Consider the following 18,252-nt stretch of genomic DNA (forward strand, 5'->3'; position numbering starts at 1 on the left):
CATTTCCAATTTCTTTTCCCATTCATTTATATACTCATAACTAGACCGTTTCAGGAAGGAGGTGAAGGTGATAGATAAGTAGTCATGAGGAGGAACAATTCGTCGATGGCCTTGTTAGCCCTCGGGCTCATTGTCATGACCCTGGCCGGCCAGTGTTACGGTCAGTTGGTCGTTGGTTTTTACAATGGCCAGTGTGGTGATATTAAGGTTGAGGAGTTTATCCGTGGGAAAGTGCAATCGGCTTTCCTGAGTGATAAAACCCTAGCAGCTGCCATGCTTCGTATGCTCTTCCATGATTGCTTTGTTAGGGTATACTCCAATGCCCCTTCTTGATTCATTTAGTATTCATCTAGATTTATGATTAAAATGTACTTGTTTGTTTGAATTATTTTCGAAGTTATGAGTAACCGATTGTTTAGAAAGGTGTAAATAACAAAATAAAAATGACTTAGTAGGCATCTTCAGTTTACCTTCGGAAAGAAAAGGTTAAATAAGTTTTAAAAAGTTCATGCATGTATGTTCATCTTAAATTCCTATCATTTTTTTTTTATTTTGTTGTTGTTGTTGTTGAGAATTGGGGCACAACGTTGATTACATAAATTAAAGTTAAGACATGAATACCAATTATATATAATTATCAAACATAGTTAAGTTTTAGGTATTAAAGTTAGATTTGTATAAAATTTGCATAACCAAGAAAAAATTTATATCTTTTATTGTATTCTAACTTTGTAGTTAAACAGGATTAAACAGGGTTTAATTTCTCCTATCATCTAATGCTTGAATGCTTGATGGTCTATTAGTTGGTTACTTCTATATTTTGTAACTTAACAGCTAATATATTTTCGATGTTAATCATGTTTTGAATAGGGATGTGATGCATCACTTCTACTCGACGGAGAAAACACTGAGAAGACTGCAGGGCCAAATAGATCAGTTAGAGGTTATGAACTCATTGATGATATTAAGAGAGACGTAGAGAATGTTTGCCCTAACAAGGTTTCTTGTGCTGATATTATTGTTATAGTGACAAGAGCAACCGTTGAATTGGTACGTAAATTTAATGTTTTTGCTTAATTAATAAATTAATTTGTTTCTAATTTGATGCCATTGAGCTATTACGAATTTATGATAGAATGTACAAGCTAGGTATCACTAGTTCACTACCATATCGATATGAAAAAAGATCATATATAACTTATTTTGATAAATCGTAAAAAAGGTAGTTGTAGTTATTAACAATATACGAAAAATACTTACATTAACAAATTAGGTGCTAAAGTTAAAGATAGAATACAAGTAGTTTCAAAGAAAAAAACATTAAATTTATTTGACGAATACAAGTGTCAAATAGGCCTGTTTTTTTTTTTTTTTTTTTTTTTTTTTTTTTTTGTTGTCATTACTTTATGAGAAACTGTCTCACATTAAGTACTATTATTATTTATACACGTATAAAAATTATATAGGCAAGTTCCGGCGCAATCGCATACAATAAAGTTGAAACAGGGAGACGTGACGGTGAAACCTCTCTAGCTAGCGATGCCATGAGCTTACCTCCTCCAAATGTGCCCGTTTCTCAAGCCATAACAACATTTGGTGCCAAGGGATTCACTCCTGAAGACTTTGTCCTCCTTTTGGGTAAATCATATAAACGAATAGCCCTAAATATATACCGCGTATTAAATTTTATTATTTGAACTATGTTTTTGTTAACGTGCACACACTATATTGTTTCTACTAATTACCATTTATCAATGTACATATATAGGTGCACATACGGTTGGAAAAGCACAGTGCGTTAATTTTCAAGACCGTATGTACAACTTCAACGGCAAAGCAGGACGATCAGACCCTAGAATCGATAGCACTTTTCTAAACGTTTTAAAAAATACTTGTCCCGAAAATGGGATGAAGACCAACCTTGTCGATCTAGATCAAATTTCTCCAAATGAAGTAGACAAAAAGTTCTACGATTCGATCATAAAAAATCTTGGAGTCCTCCAAATTGATCAAGACATTGCTTATGATAGAGCAACTCGCAGAATTGTGGAAGATTTAGCAGCTAACAAAATTGATTTTAATGTTAAATTTGCATTGGCATTGGATAAATTGGCTAGGCTTAATGTTCTTACCGGATTACATGGACAAATTAGGACAACTTGTCGCATGGTTAACAAGGGTATAATTGGTTAAGTCATCTAAAATTTTGGATAGACTTTATTACAAAGTAATTAAAATCCAAATTAAATAATTTGGATTTTGTGATGATCATTCATTATTTTTATTATGGTGTTAATCTACATTTATTTTGAAGGGAATTATGATTTCTCGTACCTAAGAGGCAAGGTACATTTTGTACTTTATGGGTTACAAGTATAACAAATTGAATTGAATTGAAACGAAGTTTATTACTCTTGAAAAATTTTAAGCTACCCTTTGTCATGAGATTGATGCATAATATATATGTTGGGGCATGCGTGATGCACTATTAATGAAGAGACGAGGGAGGGAGTCATGACTTCTGAGCTTGCGTTGAGGATGAAGGGTGTATCCCACTGTATACATAATGAATCTGTCTCACCTAATACTTTTACTAGATTCCTAACATCCATTTAACAACCGACTATACCATACACATGATACAACTTCACTATCATGTTCTTCTCATATGCTCGATCACTTAAATTCTCCAAGATGAACAAATTAATTAGTAAAAAAAAAAAAATTAACTTTCGTTATGTACTAGTTCTACTTTCACATTAAAAAGTTTTAATACATATAAAAGCGAGATTAAATTCTTCAAATGGGAACAAACAAAAGCGTGATATCTTTTGTCAACCTTCCAAGCTATCATAATTTGCTAAGTCCATCATATGCCTTTAGATGTTTTTTTTTTGACAACAGCAAAACACAAGAAACTAAGAAACAAAAGAAGAGAAATTAATTCTACAGTCATTAGCTATAACGTGAGCCTGAGCCACTTGGTCCCTACTAACCTTCCATATAACACAAGTCCTAATATTCGCAGCCATCATCTGGATGTCCCGGATAGTCCACAAAATACTGATATCCGCTGCTAGCTGATTACCTAGAGTTTTAACCAGAATAGAAGAATCAGAGAACAGGAAAACCCTAGGGAACCCCTTCGAAACAACCCATCGTAAGGCCATTAAGCAGGCAAGAGCCTCCGCATGCAAAGCCGAAACTGCCTTGCAGAAGTGCCCTCCACCATCCTCAAAGATGTTACCATCTGAAGAAAAAGCCCATCCTAATAACCCTGCATTGCCATTGTTCTTCGTCCATGAACCATCAACAAGAACTGTCACCCCCTGCGTTGTAATTGGCGAGTGGAGGATAGTATAGTCCTCTATACCCACAGAAGTATAAAGAAACCCCGATGGACGAGTATCCGCAGGAGTCATCACATCATCTATTCTTTGAGGTCACCTACCCTTTTTCTCCCGGAATGTCTCCAGCTCCTGCACTACTCTGTTCATATGATGGAGCCACACCTCCCCGTCACCATCTTCCCCTCTAAAGACCCGACCATTTCTAGTTATCCATAAGAACCATAGAGTCACTATCATTTTAATGATCCTATCGCTATGAATGCCATCCTCGCTATAGAAGAGCAGGATATATGTCTGAATCCATTGTCGCACAGGAGTAGATTCAGCAAGATTCAAGTTGAGATTAATGGAACAACTATCCCACGCATACCGTGCCACTGCACACTCTCTAAAAAGATGTTGGAAATCTTCTTCCACCTTTCCGCACAAGTCACACCCTAACTGCACTGGAATACCCCTATGATGGAGATTAGCCTTGACTGCCAAACCATTCAGAAATAACTTCCAGAGAAAAAGGCCCCACTTGGGAGGAATATTAAGACGCCACAAAATCTTCCACACCTCCTTATATCTGCTATGATAAGATTCCACATCTCTTAAGCCTTGAAGGAAAGCATATCATGTCTTAGTCGTATATCTCCCTGATTTATGGTGTGGTCAGTAAAGTAGATCTTCATCCTGGTTACCAGACAGTTCCATGCCCAAGATTTCCTTCGCACTTTCCCATTCAAACCTTTTCCTCACCAGGGGAATATTCCACCTCCTGGGATCATTGAGCAAAAACTCACTAACGACTCCTGCCCCCACCCCTCTTAACGGTTGGCTGGAGGCCATAATGGGCACCTTACCATTCACCCATTTCATATTCGCCGACTTGATCCTATCACCTAAACCCACTTTCCAAGCAAAACCTTCAATTAGAGTGTTGGAAACAGAGAAAATACCCCTTCTTCCCCACGATGGAGAGAGGCCTAACTTTGATCCTTTACGACCAGTAGTAAGCGGACTCTCCTCCCTTTGGTACAACACCCTAGAGGCCAGAAGCTGGGGATTGCAGTGCATTCTCTGAACTTGTTTGAAAAGCATAGCCTCATTTAGCGTGCCCATTGCTCTAATCCCCAGGCCCCCCATCCCCTTTGGGAGATGCAGAATATCCTTCTTAACCCAATGCATCCCTTTCTCCTTGTTCGAAGCCCAGAAGAATCTAGCAATGATGGAGTCGATCGCATTTGTCGTGGAGGTCGGTAATTTGAAACATTTCATCACGTGGGAGGATATACTTATGAGGACAGAGTTGATCAGGACAAGCTTAGCCGACTGTGAAAGCCTAAGCGAGCTCCAATGTAAAATTCTGTTGGCCACTTTATCCACCAAGAAACGAAAGTTATCCGCCCTTCTACTAGTGAAATCCATAGGGGATCCCAAATGAGAACCCAAATTATCCTTCTGGTCCATTTTCAAAATATCTTTGAAAATTTGCCTGTCTGAAGTTGACGTAGAAGGACTGAAGCGAATGAAAGATTTCTGAAAATTAAGCTGTTGGCCTGAGACCTTTTCAAACCTCCTTAGAAGATCAGCTAAATACCCACACGAAGAGGTCGTGGCTTTAAAGAAAAACATCGCATCATCTGCAAAGAACAAATGAGAGATGGAAGGAGAACGACTCGTAACTTTTATCCCCTTAATCAGGTCAATATCTTCCGCTAGGAGGAGCATCCTAGACAGAATATCCATGCAGAAAAGAAAAAGATACGGGGAAAGAGGATCCCCCTGACGAAGACCACACTCGGGCTTAAAAGATTCCATAACCCTTCCGTTCACTAGAGACTTGTAAGAGACAGTAGTAATGCATTGTTCAACCCATTGAACCCACTTCTCAGGGAAACCATAAGCCTTGAGAATTTTGAGGATAAAAGTCCAGTTAACTCGGTCATAGGCCTTAGACATATCAATCTTCAAGGCGGCCATAGGAGCCTTAATTCGCGTGCTAGAAATAACATGAGTCAACTCGGACTTTAGATGTTTCTAAGTATCAAGAATACACTAATTAGATGATCAAAATTATAACCTTCTATACAAGAGACATATTATGTGTAACAAACTTGATTCTAAAAATTGCGGAAAAACTTAAAGGGGTGACTTTTGTGTAATTTGAAGACAAACATATACCTGTTGTATAAACACACATAATACATTATATTGTCCCAATACAAGAGACCTAGTGACGTGCGTTGTATGATGGATTATCATTAATCAATAATGAAAGTAAGTTTAGCGGTGGGATTATTGTTTAAGTCAACTTAAGGAATTTCCATCAACATTCTGCAACGTATAATTTTTTAGCAAAGAACAAGCATTTTCTCCATCATTATAATTTATAAACATTTTATACTCTTAGATCACCTTAATCTTAGTGATTGACCACATGGATGTTCATATACAAAGTATAATGAATTTGACTTTTTTTTTCCTTATTATTTTATAAAAATAATCGATCAATTTGACTTTGGACATAATCTCACCGTCATTTAATTAATTAAATAAATTAAGTTAAAATTTATAAACATTAAAAATATATAGATTATGTTCTTAAGCTGTCTGATTTCTAATTAATAATAAGTTTTTGTAAAATGAAATACGCTTCATTTGAATCCACTGGCAGATTGACTAAAAGCTTATTAGCTTAAGCTAATCATAATAAAATAAATTAAATAGGTGGTTCTAATTAATATTGGGGGTGACGTGCGATTATTTTAATTTTGAGCGCGTTTTATTTTGTGGATTGATTAGGAACAGCTAATTTGTCTAATTTATATGGTAGGGAGTAGTAATCTAGCAAGCTAGTAGTATCAATGACTAATAAATGGTGGAAAAGACAATCAACTTACCACAAAGTATCTCAAGAATAAATGTATTTAGCCAATGTATCTAGGATTCTTGTTTCTAGGTGCACCCGATTGGTCATATTGGAAAAATTTGCTACATTGAAAATTAACCATTTACGCATGTTTGTTGCGTAAATTATTTACATGTCTACAACGGGATAAAAATTACTCTGCTACTCAAGGTATACATAACAACTTTACTAGGTAAAATCGTTACATTCTGATTGCGCTAGAATTCGTTTTCAAATTCAGTGATGACTCACGCCACACCAACTTCCTTTTAATTAAACAATTACATTATTTATTCTATCATTTGTAGCATTTGAAACATTTATTTTTACAACACCTCGTGCTAGGTAGCAACTTAAATGTTTGGAATATACATCGGGAGTGATTTTGAAAATCTTATTTTAATTAGGTATAAATATTGTTGATTTACTCTATTTAAGCTTTGGATAGTGGACAGAAAAGCACCTTTCAACAAGGTTAGAAGTTCAAATATATATATATATATATATATATATATATATATATATATATATATATATATATATATATATATATATATATATCAAATAATACTATCCACTTTTTGTCTCCATCATGAACCAATTTGGGAATGAAATCTACTTATCCTTTTCTGACCAATTCGAATTTATTGATACTTTGAAAAGTGTAGCTGAAGCAGAATGTCCTGATGTTGTCTCATGTGCCGACATTATAGCAATTGCAACCAAAGAACTTATTCAATTGGTAAATTACTATCCTCATTGTTCACCTCATAATTTGATATAACTTAAGTTTATTATTACTTCGTATTTCTTTTGAATAACACTTTTAATTAATCTCACTATGATTTATCTAAATAGGGTGGTGGACCGGGTTATTCTGTACAAACAGGGCGAAAAGATGGACTCATATCTAATGCCCAAGATGTGAAACTTCCAAGCCCATTTGCAACTGTTACCGAAAGTATCTTAGCCTTTGGTGAAAAAAACTTTAACCCCGAAGAAATGTTGCTTCTTATAGGTAAATTTACATTTCTACCTTAGCTCTATTAATTTCATAATATTTATTAAATTTATAACCTTTCAATATTCAAAAGAATGTGTATACTGCCTCCGTTACTTTTTAATTGTAATAAAGGGTATTATTTGTGAGACATAAAATATTCCTTTGTTACAACTATAGTATACAGTGACATTGTTCAAGAAATTTCTTATATATGAACGTGTTATTTATTGAAACAGCTGGCGGTCACACGATTGGAAAATCACATTGTTTGTTCTTTCAAGATCGACTTTACGAAGGTACAAGCCAGTTTGATCCAAATATGGACTCGAACCTACGTGAACAACTAAGTGGTACTTGCCCCCAAGGTACAAACTCAGATAACTTCACGTTTCTTGATCAAAATCCACTAAGCTCGAGCAAATTTGACAACTCTTTCTTAGATCAACTCATGAATGGACGAGGAATCTTACCAATAGACCAAGCTTTGTCACGTGATTCTCAAACGAGTAGCTTTGTTCTACAGTATGCTCAAAATCCTGGCTTATTCAATGCTAAGTTTGCAAGTGTTATGATTAAATTACAAGCCCTTGATGTCCTCCTTGGCGATCAAGGACAAATTAGGAAAGTTTGTAGTAAAGTTTACTAAACTTGCATATTAGTATAACATGAGAAATAATAGTTGTAGACATTATTCTTTTCTCAATTCTCTTAGCACTAAGAGTATATCCCAAAATTGTTTGATTTATTTGTGAGTATATTATTTGTAAATGGGCTTCTTGATCTTTTGAGTTTCGAAACATGTATGTATAATTTATTAAGCTTTAAAATTTCATTCATTTTAATAGCCAAATAGCTTCTTATTTTGTTTTTGAATATTTTTGAACATGTATGCCGGTGAGCCATATGCATGCCAAAGAAATGTGTAGATCCTTCACTTCATAATGCTCCATGATTTTATTAGACATAAAGAAAACAAATCGACCTCTCATTCTCTCAATTAAGTGCACTATTTAGATAAAACTGTAAGCAAAAAAAAAATAAAAAAAAAATAAAAATAAAAATAAAAAATAATTGAGCAATTAAATATGGGCTGTAACCCAACATGAACCAAATTCTAAATATATGTACTCGTTTAGAGGTGTCAGAATCGATCACTCAATCTGAATTTAGATTTTGACTTATATGAAAACAATTATTTATCATAACTCAAATTTATAATAGATTCTAGCCAATCTCACCAAACCCTTTTCACCAAAAAAAAAAAAAATAAAAAAAAAAATAAATCTCACCAAACCAGACTCAAACACCCGAATTAATGCCTCTCTACCTTGTTGCATAAACCTCCTAAGGTATTAACCATATACTCTCTCCATTTTTAAATACTCTCTCTATTTTTAAATGCTTGCTCTATTTCCCTATTTGGAAAGCTTTTATAATATTTAATTCATTTCTCTCACCTAATGGACCCAACATAAATTATATTTTATTAATTTCATATTCTCTCTCCTCCAATTTCTTCACTACTTTTGCTTTTTACAATTTTTTATCCTTCCACCTACCCCACTATCTCCATATTTCATTACTTTTTTCTGATTTCTCTTAAAACTTCGTGCATAAAGAAATAGAAGAAATGGAGGAGCAAGTATTTAAAAACAGAGGGAGTATGTCACTTAAATCCAATTGTAAGTTTGTAACGTGGGAATTGAATAAAAATGTGACATACATGGTAGAGCTCATATTTTGATGAAAATAGTATAGTGCACCCGGGTGCACCATGCGCATGGTGCACCCGGAAAGAACATTAGACATATTTTGAAGAACATGGCAAAAAAAAGAATATAATAGTGTTTGAAAAAAAAACATACATGTGTTTGACAAAAGAACATGTTTGTGTTTGACAAGAACATGACAACATAAAGAACATAAAGTCTTTATAAAAAGAACATGTTATTTTTCATGGTTACTTGGGTGGTTGAACGTGTTTGAAAAAGAACATAATATTTGACAAAAAGAACATGTTTGTGTTTGACAAAGATAGAGGTGATCATTGGGCGGGCCGAGTTAAGGTTAAAAAATCGGCTCACTTCTCTAGTCGGGCTAAGTTTTGGGCCGAAGTTTTTGTGTCCAAACTCGCCCACAATGGTCCGGCGGTGTGGGCTTTTCGGGTCGAGTAAAAAAATCAACTAAAATGCATAAAAACGCATTTCCAAACCCGCCCAAAAAATTAAATTTACGGGCTGTGTCCGACCGGATTTGGGGGCGAAAAAATTCTGCCCAAAACCCGCCCAAAATAGGACCGGTCTAACTTTGATCACCTCTAGCCAAAGAACATAAAATCTTTACAAAAAGAACATGATAATACATTAAAGAACATGTTCTTTTTCCTGATTACTCGGGTGATTGATTTTTTTTTTTTTTTTTTTTAATGTACATAAATTAAAGAACATATTGTATAATGTAAAGCACATATTGTTTAAACTCAAAAAACATAATAATCAAACTTAAAGAACATATTATGCTCACGTTCTTTATAAATATCTATAATGTTCTTTTTTTCGCCCATGTTCTTTTAAATATACCTAATGTTCTTTCCGGGTGCATGGTGCACCCGGACTACCCTTTTTAAGGGCCCATGAAGGAAGAAGAAAAATAAGAAAAAATGTCATTTATTTTCTTCTTGATTTCAATTCTGGATTTTTATTAGGACTTCCACTGGTGTTCTTACTAGTTGTGACTTGTAAACCTTATAAAGTTTTAAACGCTTCAATAATTAGAACTTATCCTTGAGATGGTATTTTTTTTCCTATTATGATTAATTTCGTTGTTTATTCGTCTAGGAATGATTGAATATCTAGGATTTCATAATCACCAAAGGATCAGGAGGACCTCATGAGTATTTTCACCCAAACAACTATGCATCAGTGGATTTCAAGCCAATGTTAACTCACATATTGTATTGATTAAGATGAAGTTTTTTTTAAGGTGATTGTTGATTGAATTTGCGATGTATTTCATCTGTTCTATTAATATTGCAACAATGGACTTTTGAAACTATTCATCACTCTTGTTTGACCATATAACATGATTTATATGTTAAACAAAATATAGTCACGTGGAATCTTGTTGGATTCGTCTCACAAAATACTTTCACAATATGAGCTTTTTATAATTTTTACTCTTACAAAATTATATATAATTAGCATATGAAATTTGTTTTGGGATGCATAATCTCATCCTTGTTATATTAATATAGAACGGAGGAAGTAATGAGTTGTAAGGTGTTTCGTACTTGTATTGTTTTTCTTTACTTAGAAATTGTATGTAAGTGTAGTTTGGCTAGCTATCTTGTATGTGATGAAGTCAGTTTTCTTTTTGTAAAAAAGAAGTACATATGTGGCGGTTATCTTAGGTCCTTTTGCTTAGTTTCTAACCGTAGCATAAACAGTGGTATATACTCTGTATTTTGTAGGTGCTTTTTATTGTTATGATTTGCAAAAGTTGTTATATATACCTTAGTGCACAGTGTATTCAATGTATTTTTGTAGTTTATTTTGATGATTAAAAAGATAGTTATTGCTCATTTAACCATTAAATGAGCAAGAAATAACCATGATGTATTTTGTACCTGAGTGTACATAAAAAATTTCATATGATGTTGATCGAATAATGGTTTTAAAACCACTTATATAATTTGCTTTTATTTTTATTTTTTTTTGAGAAAAATTATTTGCTTTTATCTAAAATGCAATATAATGTGCCCCCCCTCTTTATTTTTTTTTTGGTATTTTTAAGTAAATTAATTAATCAAAACTTTTTTTGAAGACATAAAAGTATATATGTTACAAAAACAAATTAATAAGCTAAAATTAACCTCAAATTTAGGTGATTTTTTTAATGATTCTAATTTGGTATTGTTCTTGAATAATGCCAACTTTAGGGTAATAATTCCAACATTAGCCTAATACTAATGTGCATTTACATTCCACTTCTCCAACAATTGCTACCTGGATTTCCTATAGTCAAACAATAACAGCAATTGTATAATAATTTTTAGCGTTTTATTTTAATATTCCCTAATTTTCTTATCATTAATTAAATAAAAAAAATTGCAATAATGTTAAACCTTTCTAAAAGAAGCAACAGCTCAAATAACAAATACTGCACGTGTTGATCTCATGCCTTTCCCTAAAAACAAATTAACAATAATGATTAACCACATGGATGTTTAAATAATGAAGTGTTATGGATTTGACTTTTTATTTTTGTTTATTAAAATAATGAATTCGACTTCATTAGCATAACATAATAAATAAAAAATATGTTCTGTAATAACGTTATTATTGGTTGTGATTTTGTGAATAATATGATCTTAAGAAAATAAAATTAGTTTCAAATTAAAAAAAAAAAAGTTGTGAATAAATTAAATTGCTTTTTATTTGAACACAACTTGGAGATTGACTAGAAGCTTAAGCTAATCATAATTAGGTAGTTCTAAAACAAGGGGTGTCAATGCATGATTATTCAAATTTTGAGCATGTAACTAATATTTAATAAAAATAATTTCAATTTAGTGAAAAATACAAGTTCATTAGTTACGTATACTATGTTTTGTTGAACTTGAGAAAGTAATGGTGACTTTCACCTGAATATAACCCAACCTAGAGATGACCTGATTTAACCTGCTGAAATTCAAATTCAATCCAAGATATTAATGACATGATCTGAATTCAAATCAACATGTTCCATTATTATTATTATTATTATTATTATTATTATTATTTTGTTTTTTTTTCCAGTTATTATGGCATACACTTTTATGTTATGGAAATCATCTGCTTATTTGTGTCAAAACTAATATTTATTAGCTATACTACTCTTCACTCAAATAAATAATTAGAAAATAATTCTAGCAATCTATTCTTAAAAGAGAAAATATTGTATGAGTCTTGATTTATTGTGAAACAAATTATATAAGTCACTGGACATTTCAATATAAGTTTTGAACATCTCATCTTTAGAAAATTAATTAGATTTAAGTAATTAGACCTTTAGCACTTCGTATAAGTTTTTAATTTTAAAATTTCACTCAGTATAAGCTATGGACATGTTAGTTTTAGGAATTTTATGCGTTGGGTGGATGGACTCATGGTTAATGGATTAATCTTATATTTTTTGTGAAAAATATTACATAAATTTATTAAATTGATGCAAAGTGTTTTTGAATTAAGGGACATGATAATAACTCAAGTTGTACTTGAACTAACCTGACAACGGTCCGACTCATAATTGAATTGAACACAGTAATGACCTAAACCAAACTCATCCTTTACGATAATGACTCAACCCAAAATTGACCTGGACCAAATTTGACTCAAACATGTAACATGCAAAGAACATGTATCAAACCTGAACTAAATTGACTTGTGTTGCCCCTTGATGTTTTGATGATAACACACGTCAAATAAATTGATCGACTAATGCCTTATGAGTTTTGTAGTTTGTTATGACAAGTTGGAGGGATAACTTGAGGCAAAGGAACAAGAGCTAAAAGAATAAAGAGATTAGTTCCGGTGTTCCTATAAAGGAACTGAAGCTCAGAGCTGAGGCTAAGGAAAGAAGACTCGGAGAAGAGACTTCCTAGAGAAAATAAAGTATGGGATATTTTATATATTTTAGGTTTTATGTAAGTGAGTTTAATTAGGAAGTGATGCTTAGTGAATGTGTCTTTGAATTTGTCAAAAAGATAGAATTTGTTAGATTGCTAGAAAATAGGAAAAACGGTTTTGGAAAATATCATTTCTATTTTGTTCTTCAGATAATATCTTTTGATTTCAGAAAAATATCCTTGAAAAACTAACTCCCTAAACTTGCGCTACTAACTGTTGATTCAGTGTTCACCACTTGCGTACAAACTGCTTCTAAGAGGATCAACGTGCCCTGGTTTTTAGGACATGATTGAAAATCTGGAAGTGGTGCAAAGTAGTGGCGTTGATATGCAGCAGTGGTGGCTCAAGTGATAGGAGTTATGGCGTTTTTCCCAAGCAATGTTTTTCTATAAATATTGAAGTTATTCTTGGATAACTTGACCTGGCTCTATCATATCTATCTATCTTTCTTGTTTTCTAAAAGAGTCAAGTGTCGCATTCCACTTAAGTGTTTTTCTTAATTACTTTCACTAGAGTTTTATTTACTTGAGTTGTAATTTGGGAATTGGGAGTTTGAGTGAACTCTAAGAGAAATCAGTTGAGAAAGAGAGAGAAGAGAATAGAGAAGAGAAGAGTGGCAAGTAGAGGGACTTGTTGTTGGGAACTTCAAGTTCATAGAGGAACTTGAAGATTGATTCTTTAGTTTGTAATAGGTTGTTTGTCCTGTTATAGTGAAGAATCTTTTCTAAAATCCCAAGTGGTCGTGTTTTTTCCTCTTGTTATGGCCAAGAGGTTTTCCACGTAAAATCTCTCTGTGTTATCTTAAAGTTCCTTTAGCTTTATTTTATCAATTCCGCAAAAAGCTAGCTAAATTCCTCCAAACTACAATTCACCCCCCTCTTGTAGTATTCTTATAAAGCAACAACTTGAACTCGAACTCGAATTGAATTGACTAGAAATTGACTCTACTCTAACACTGCCCACATTGGCGGATGTATTTGGCTCTCAAGGGGAGCACTTGCATCCCCATTTTGTAAAAAAATTAATGAAATTCATGGGTCAGTATAATTTTTAAAATTTATTTTAATAGTTTTTGCTCTCCCATTTTTTATAACTTGATCTTCTTAAAGACAACACCAAGCAATAAAAATACATTCTAAATAGGTTTTTTTAGATTTTAACACCTGCTAAAAACACGAAAATGATTTTTAACACCTTCAAAAAAAAAATGGGTATTAACACCATACAAATTTCCAAAAAATTGGTATTACCACCATTTAACGGTTTCCGTTAAAAATTCCGTTAAATGTGGTCCACAGTGACATGTGTCACTATTTTATTTGTTTAAAAAAATAAAAATTAAATAAAAATTAAAAAATTAAAAACCTAAAACTACCCCAGCCACCCCAGCCCCACCCACCGCGCCACCACCGCCGTTCCCAAACCCACCCCCTTCCGGCGTCCGGCGTCCTAGAGAATCGCCCGACGCCGGCGACCCCACCCCTACCACCCTTTCCTCCACCTATGCACCCCACCCCTTCCCTTTCCCCATTTTCGTTTCCCGATCCATAACCCCGAAACCACCCTTAACGGGTTTTAGGGTTTCGTTTGGGGTGGTAGGGAATCGATTAAGGGAGGGGGAAAGGAGAGGGAGAGCGTTTCCGGGGGAGGAGGAAGGGGAGGAGGGGCGTTTTCCGGGGGAGGGGGCGTTTAGGGTGGTTTCGGGGTGGTGGGTCGAGAAACGAAAATGGGGAAAGGGAAGGGGTGGGGTACGTAGGTGGAGGAAAGGGTGGTGGGGGTGGGGTCGCCGGCGCCGGGCGATTCTCTAGGACGCCGGACGCCGACAGGGGGTGGGTTTGGGGACGACGGTGGTGGCGCGGTGGGTGGGGCTGGGGTAGTTTTAGGTTTTTTTTTAATTTTTTTAAAATTTTTAATTTTTAATTTTTTGTTTTTTTAATTTTTTATTATTTTTTTATTTTTTGGCCAATAACAAAGCGGCACGTTTCTATATGGCTCTACTTAACGGATTTGTAAACGGAATCAGTTACGTGGTGGTAATACCCAATTTTTTGAAATTTGGGTGGTGTTGAAATCAAATTTTTTTTTTGGAGGTGTTAAAAACCATTTTTGGGTTTTTAGTAGGTGTTAAAATCTAAAATAACCTTCTAAATATTTTGGCCTTATTATTTCAGTTTTCATCTTAATTCTGCCGAGCTTAAATTATTCTTATTGAACTAAAAGTAACACGACCTTCGTAATTTTTACAAAAAAAATAAAAAAAAATTATAAATATTTTATCTATATAAACTAATTACTCGATATATTCCATTGTTTTATAAATATTGTAATGTTTGAACCTTAACACTATGTACATCGCTTTTTGTAACCACAAATTGCGATTTATACGTAAGGAAAAATATAGTCGTTTGTTTATTTTTTAGATTTGTACTAATACAAAAGGAACGGAGGATGTATGTAAATAAAATATATAACTAACAAGTAAAATACATTATTCTTTATTTTCTACGCTGTAAAGTTAAAAAATTTTGCACCCCCATTTTGAAATTTCTAGATCCGCCACTGACTGCCCAAATGCTATAGAATGCATGATCTAACATGATCCGACTCAAACCCAACCACATTGATGAGAATCGAGAAGTAGTTTCTTATAGGGCTAATAGCCTAATTTATACTAGTACTTCGATATATCATATACAAAGGAGTATTATTTAATACAAAGTATGGAGTAATAAATTAACTTGTTATTCTATATCTTTGCGGCTTCCTTTTTCAATAATTTCACGTAGCATATGCTTTAAAAGATCATAAATCTTGTGTTGGACTGTGATCAAATAAGAAAATGTAGTCTAATGCTTAAGTTCAAGTAATTTAATCACACTACATATAAAAAAAAAAAAAAAAAAAAAAAAAAAAAAAAAAAAAAAAACACTTGCATGCATCATGCACGTAGTCGCATTATATTGCATCATGAAAAAAAATTACTTGAACTTCCTTTTCCCATCATATATACGTGAAGTGTTGCAATGGACTAAACCACTAAAATTTGCTCAAATTACATTTGAAAAACAATTAAGAGCAAAATTCTTACTAGTTTAGTACCAAAGAAGTAGTGAGAGCGTTCAATAAATACACAATGAGTATTACATTTTTTGCAACATTACTTAAGCCAATTACCGTATGGCTCATCTTGATATTGAGCCATGTTGGTGAGTGTCATTGGCATAACAACGATGGTCATACAAGTTCAAATGATTTACTTCCTTCGCCAGAAGATGACAATTCATTTGCCCCGTTTACTCCATTCACCCCGTTTACTCCCTTTACTCCGTTTACTCCCTTTCATAGTCCCACGAGACCTTTTTCCTACAAATCCATTTAGTCCTCCTAACCCTAATTCTCCTTTCGATCCTTCAACAGACTTTTTTTCTCCTTCAATAAGTAATAGTCCTCCTATAAATGCTCCTAATTCACAATTGTTATAAACGGAACTGCAGGAAACAACAAATAAGAACAATGTTACCGGGAATGAGACTGAGTCGCGGACTATGTCGCTTTCTTTAGAACATTCACAGTACTGCCTTTAAATTGTGCAAGCAGATCGAACCACAACCGGATGTCCCCCAGGATAAAACAGCCTCTCAAAAATATAGTGTACCGGTGGATTTGCACAGAACCACCGGGCGATCAAACACCAAAAAATACTAAGAGAAATAATGCTCGACAAAAATAATATTGCTGAATTATTATTTTTTTTAAAAAGGAAGAATATTTTGTTGTGTTTTTATATACATATATCTCTTATAAAACCGTGAGCAAAGCGTATTTTTATATCCAAAGCTAGTGTATAACCGTAGTAATGAAAACAACGGCCAGCAAAATTATGGGAATCAAAAGCAAGAATGAGCAGCATATTATTAAGGAATTAAAGTAGCCGTTTAGCACATTCTTAGGTAATAAAAGGCTGTTGTAGGAAGTTTCAAGAATGCAGCAAGTCAACTGACAAAATAAGGCAACAAACAGCATGATTTAAGGAAAAAAGTTGTTGTTCCAAGCAATAAGTATGGCAGTAATAAAATACCAAAGCAAACGCTTGTTACGGGCCAAAATCATCAATAATTAAAATGGTAATATTCAATCAGAAATAAGTTACCAAAAATCAATAATTAATTTTCAAAAAATTCACACTGAAACAACTTTGTTCCAACAATCCCCCACTTGAATTTTTGAAAACATTTCCGAGCAGAATCCTTACATATATAGGTTGTGCATAAACAAAAGTGTTTTTCAACTTGAACTTCTGCGTAGTGAATACGATTCAGATTTAACAAGGGTAACTCGAAGTTTTGAACCCTATCTCTGACAACGTACCACACACTACCTATTCTCGGTGTTTGTCATAGACCCGTGCTGTTACGGCCATGCACGTCTATCCCAGTATAGTGAACGCTCTAGAAATGCTGCCACACATTTCATAGGAAGCGGCCTAACTTCCACATTCACATAGGTGAATCTATCAAGAGTACTCCTGTAGCTAGGTACTCCACTCCAAATGGAGTATAGACTTCATTAAGAGTTCCTATTAACTCATCCTTGATCGCTTCAGGAATTTTATGTTTATTTAAACATAATCAACTCATATCACTCCATAACTTGTTATTACCCATTGAACCTATTTCTTGGGATCTCCAGTCTATAGGTTGGGTTACCATTATGTGTAACTCATTTCAACGGCAATAGTCCCATTTTCTTAGACGAATTATGGACTTTCTCTCTAGCTAATCCTTTCGTCAAAGGATCAGCCAAATTATTCTCCGTGCGTACATGATCCACTCTCACAGCTCCAATAGAAAGATATTCTCTTACAGTGCTGTGCTTACGACGTATTTGTCGTCTCTTACCGTTGTAGTAACGGTTCTGAACTTTTGCAATAGCCGCGGTACTATCACAATGGATCAAGACAGCAGGTAATGGTTTTTCCCACAAGGGAATCTCACCTAGCAGGTCTCTTAACCAACCTGCTTCTTCACTAGCTGAAGCTAGTGCTATCATCTCTGACTCCATGGTGGACTGAGCTAAAATAGTCTGTTTCTTAGACTTCCAAGATACAGCTCCACCGGCTATAGAGAAAATATATCCACTAGTAGCCTTAGAGTCGTCTGATAAGGTGTTCCAGTCGGCATCACTATAGCCTTCTAGTACAGCTGGAAACCTCTCATAATGTAATCCTAGGTTCATGGTCCTCTTAAGGTATCTCATGACCCTTTCAATAGCATGCCAATGCTCATTACCAGGACAACTAGTAAACCTGCCTAATAATCCCACGACATAGGCAATGTC

General features: G+C 34.1%; 2 protein-coding genes across 2 annotated transcripts; both read left to right on the forward strand.

Annotated features, from left to right (window-relative positions):
• The first annotated feature begins 39 nt into the window (after positions 1-39).
• On the forward strand, positions 40-2,412 carry LOC110720088 (peroxidase 57-like). The gene is made up of 4 exons (XM_021899088.1): positions 40-309; positions 871-1,050; positions 1,467-1,638; positions 1,769-2,412. Exons 1-4 carry the CDS (start codon positions 85-87, stop codon positions 2,191-2,193), a joined length of 1,002 nt encoding a protein of 333 aa, XP_021754780.1. The 5' UTR covers positions 40-84; the 3' UTR covers positions 2,194-2,412.
• A 4,426-nt stretch (positions 2,413-6,838) lies between these two features.
• LOC110720233 (peroxidase 28-like) lies at positions 6,839-7,895 on the forward strand. The gene is made up of 3 exons (XM_021899239.1): positions 6,839-6,988; positions 7,105-7,264; positions 7,486-7,895. The coding sequence occupies exons 1-3, from the start codon at positions 6,839-6,841 to the stop codon at positions 7,893-7,895; spliced, it is 720 nt and encodes a 239-aa protein (XP_021754931.1).
• Positions 7,896-18,252: the final 10,357 nt, after the last annotated feature.

This window comes from Chenopodium quinoa, unplaced genomic scaffold, assembly GCF_001683475.1.
Source record: "Chenopodium quinoa cultivar QQ74 unplaced genomic scaffold, ASM168347v1, whole genome shotgun sequence".
Lineage (NCBI taxonomy): Eukaryota > Viridiplantae > Streptophyta > Magnoliopsida > Caryophyllales > Amaranthaceae > Chenopodium > Chenopodium quinoa.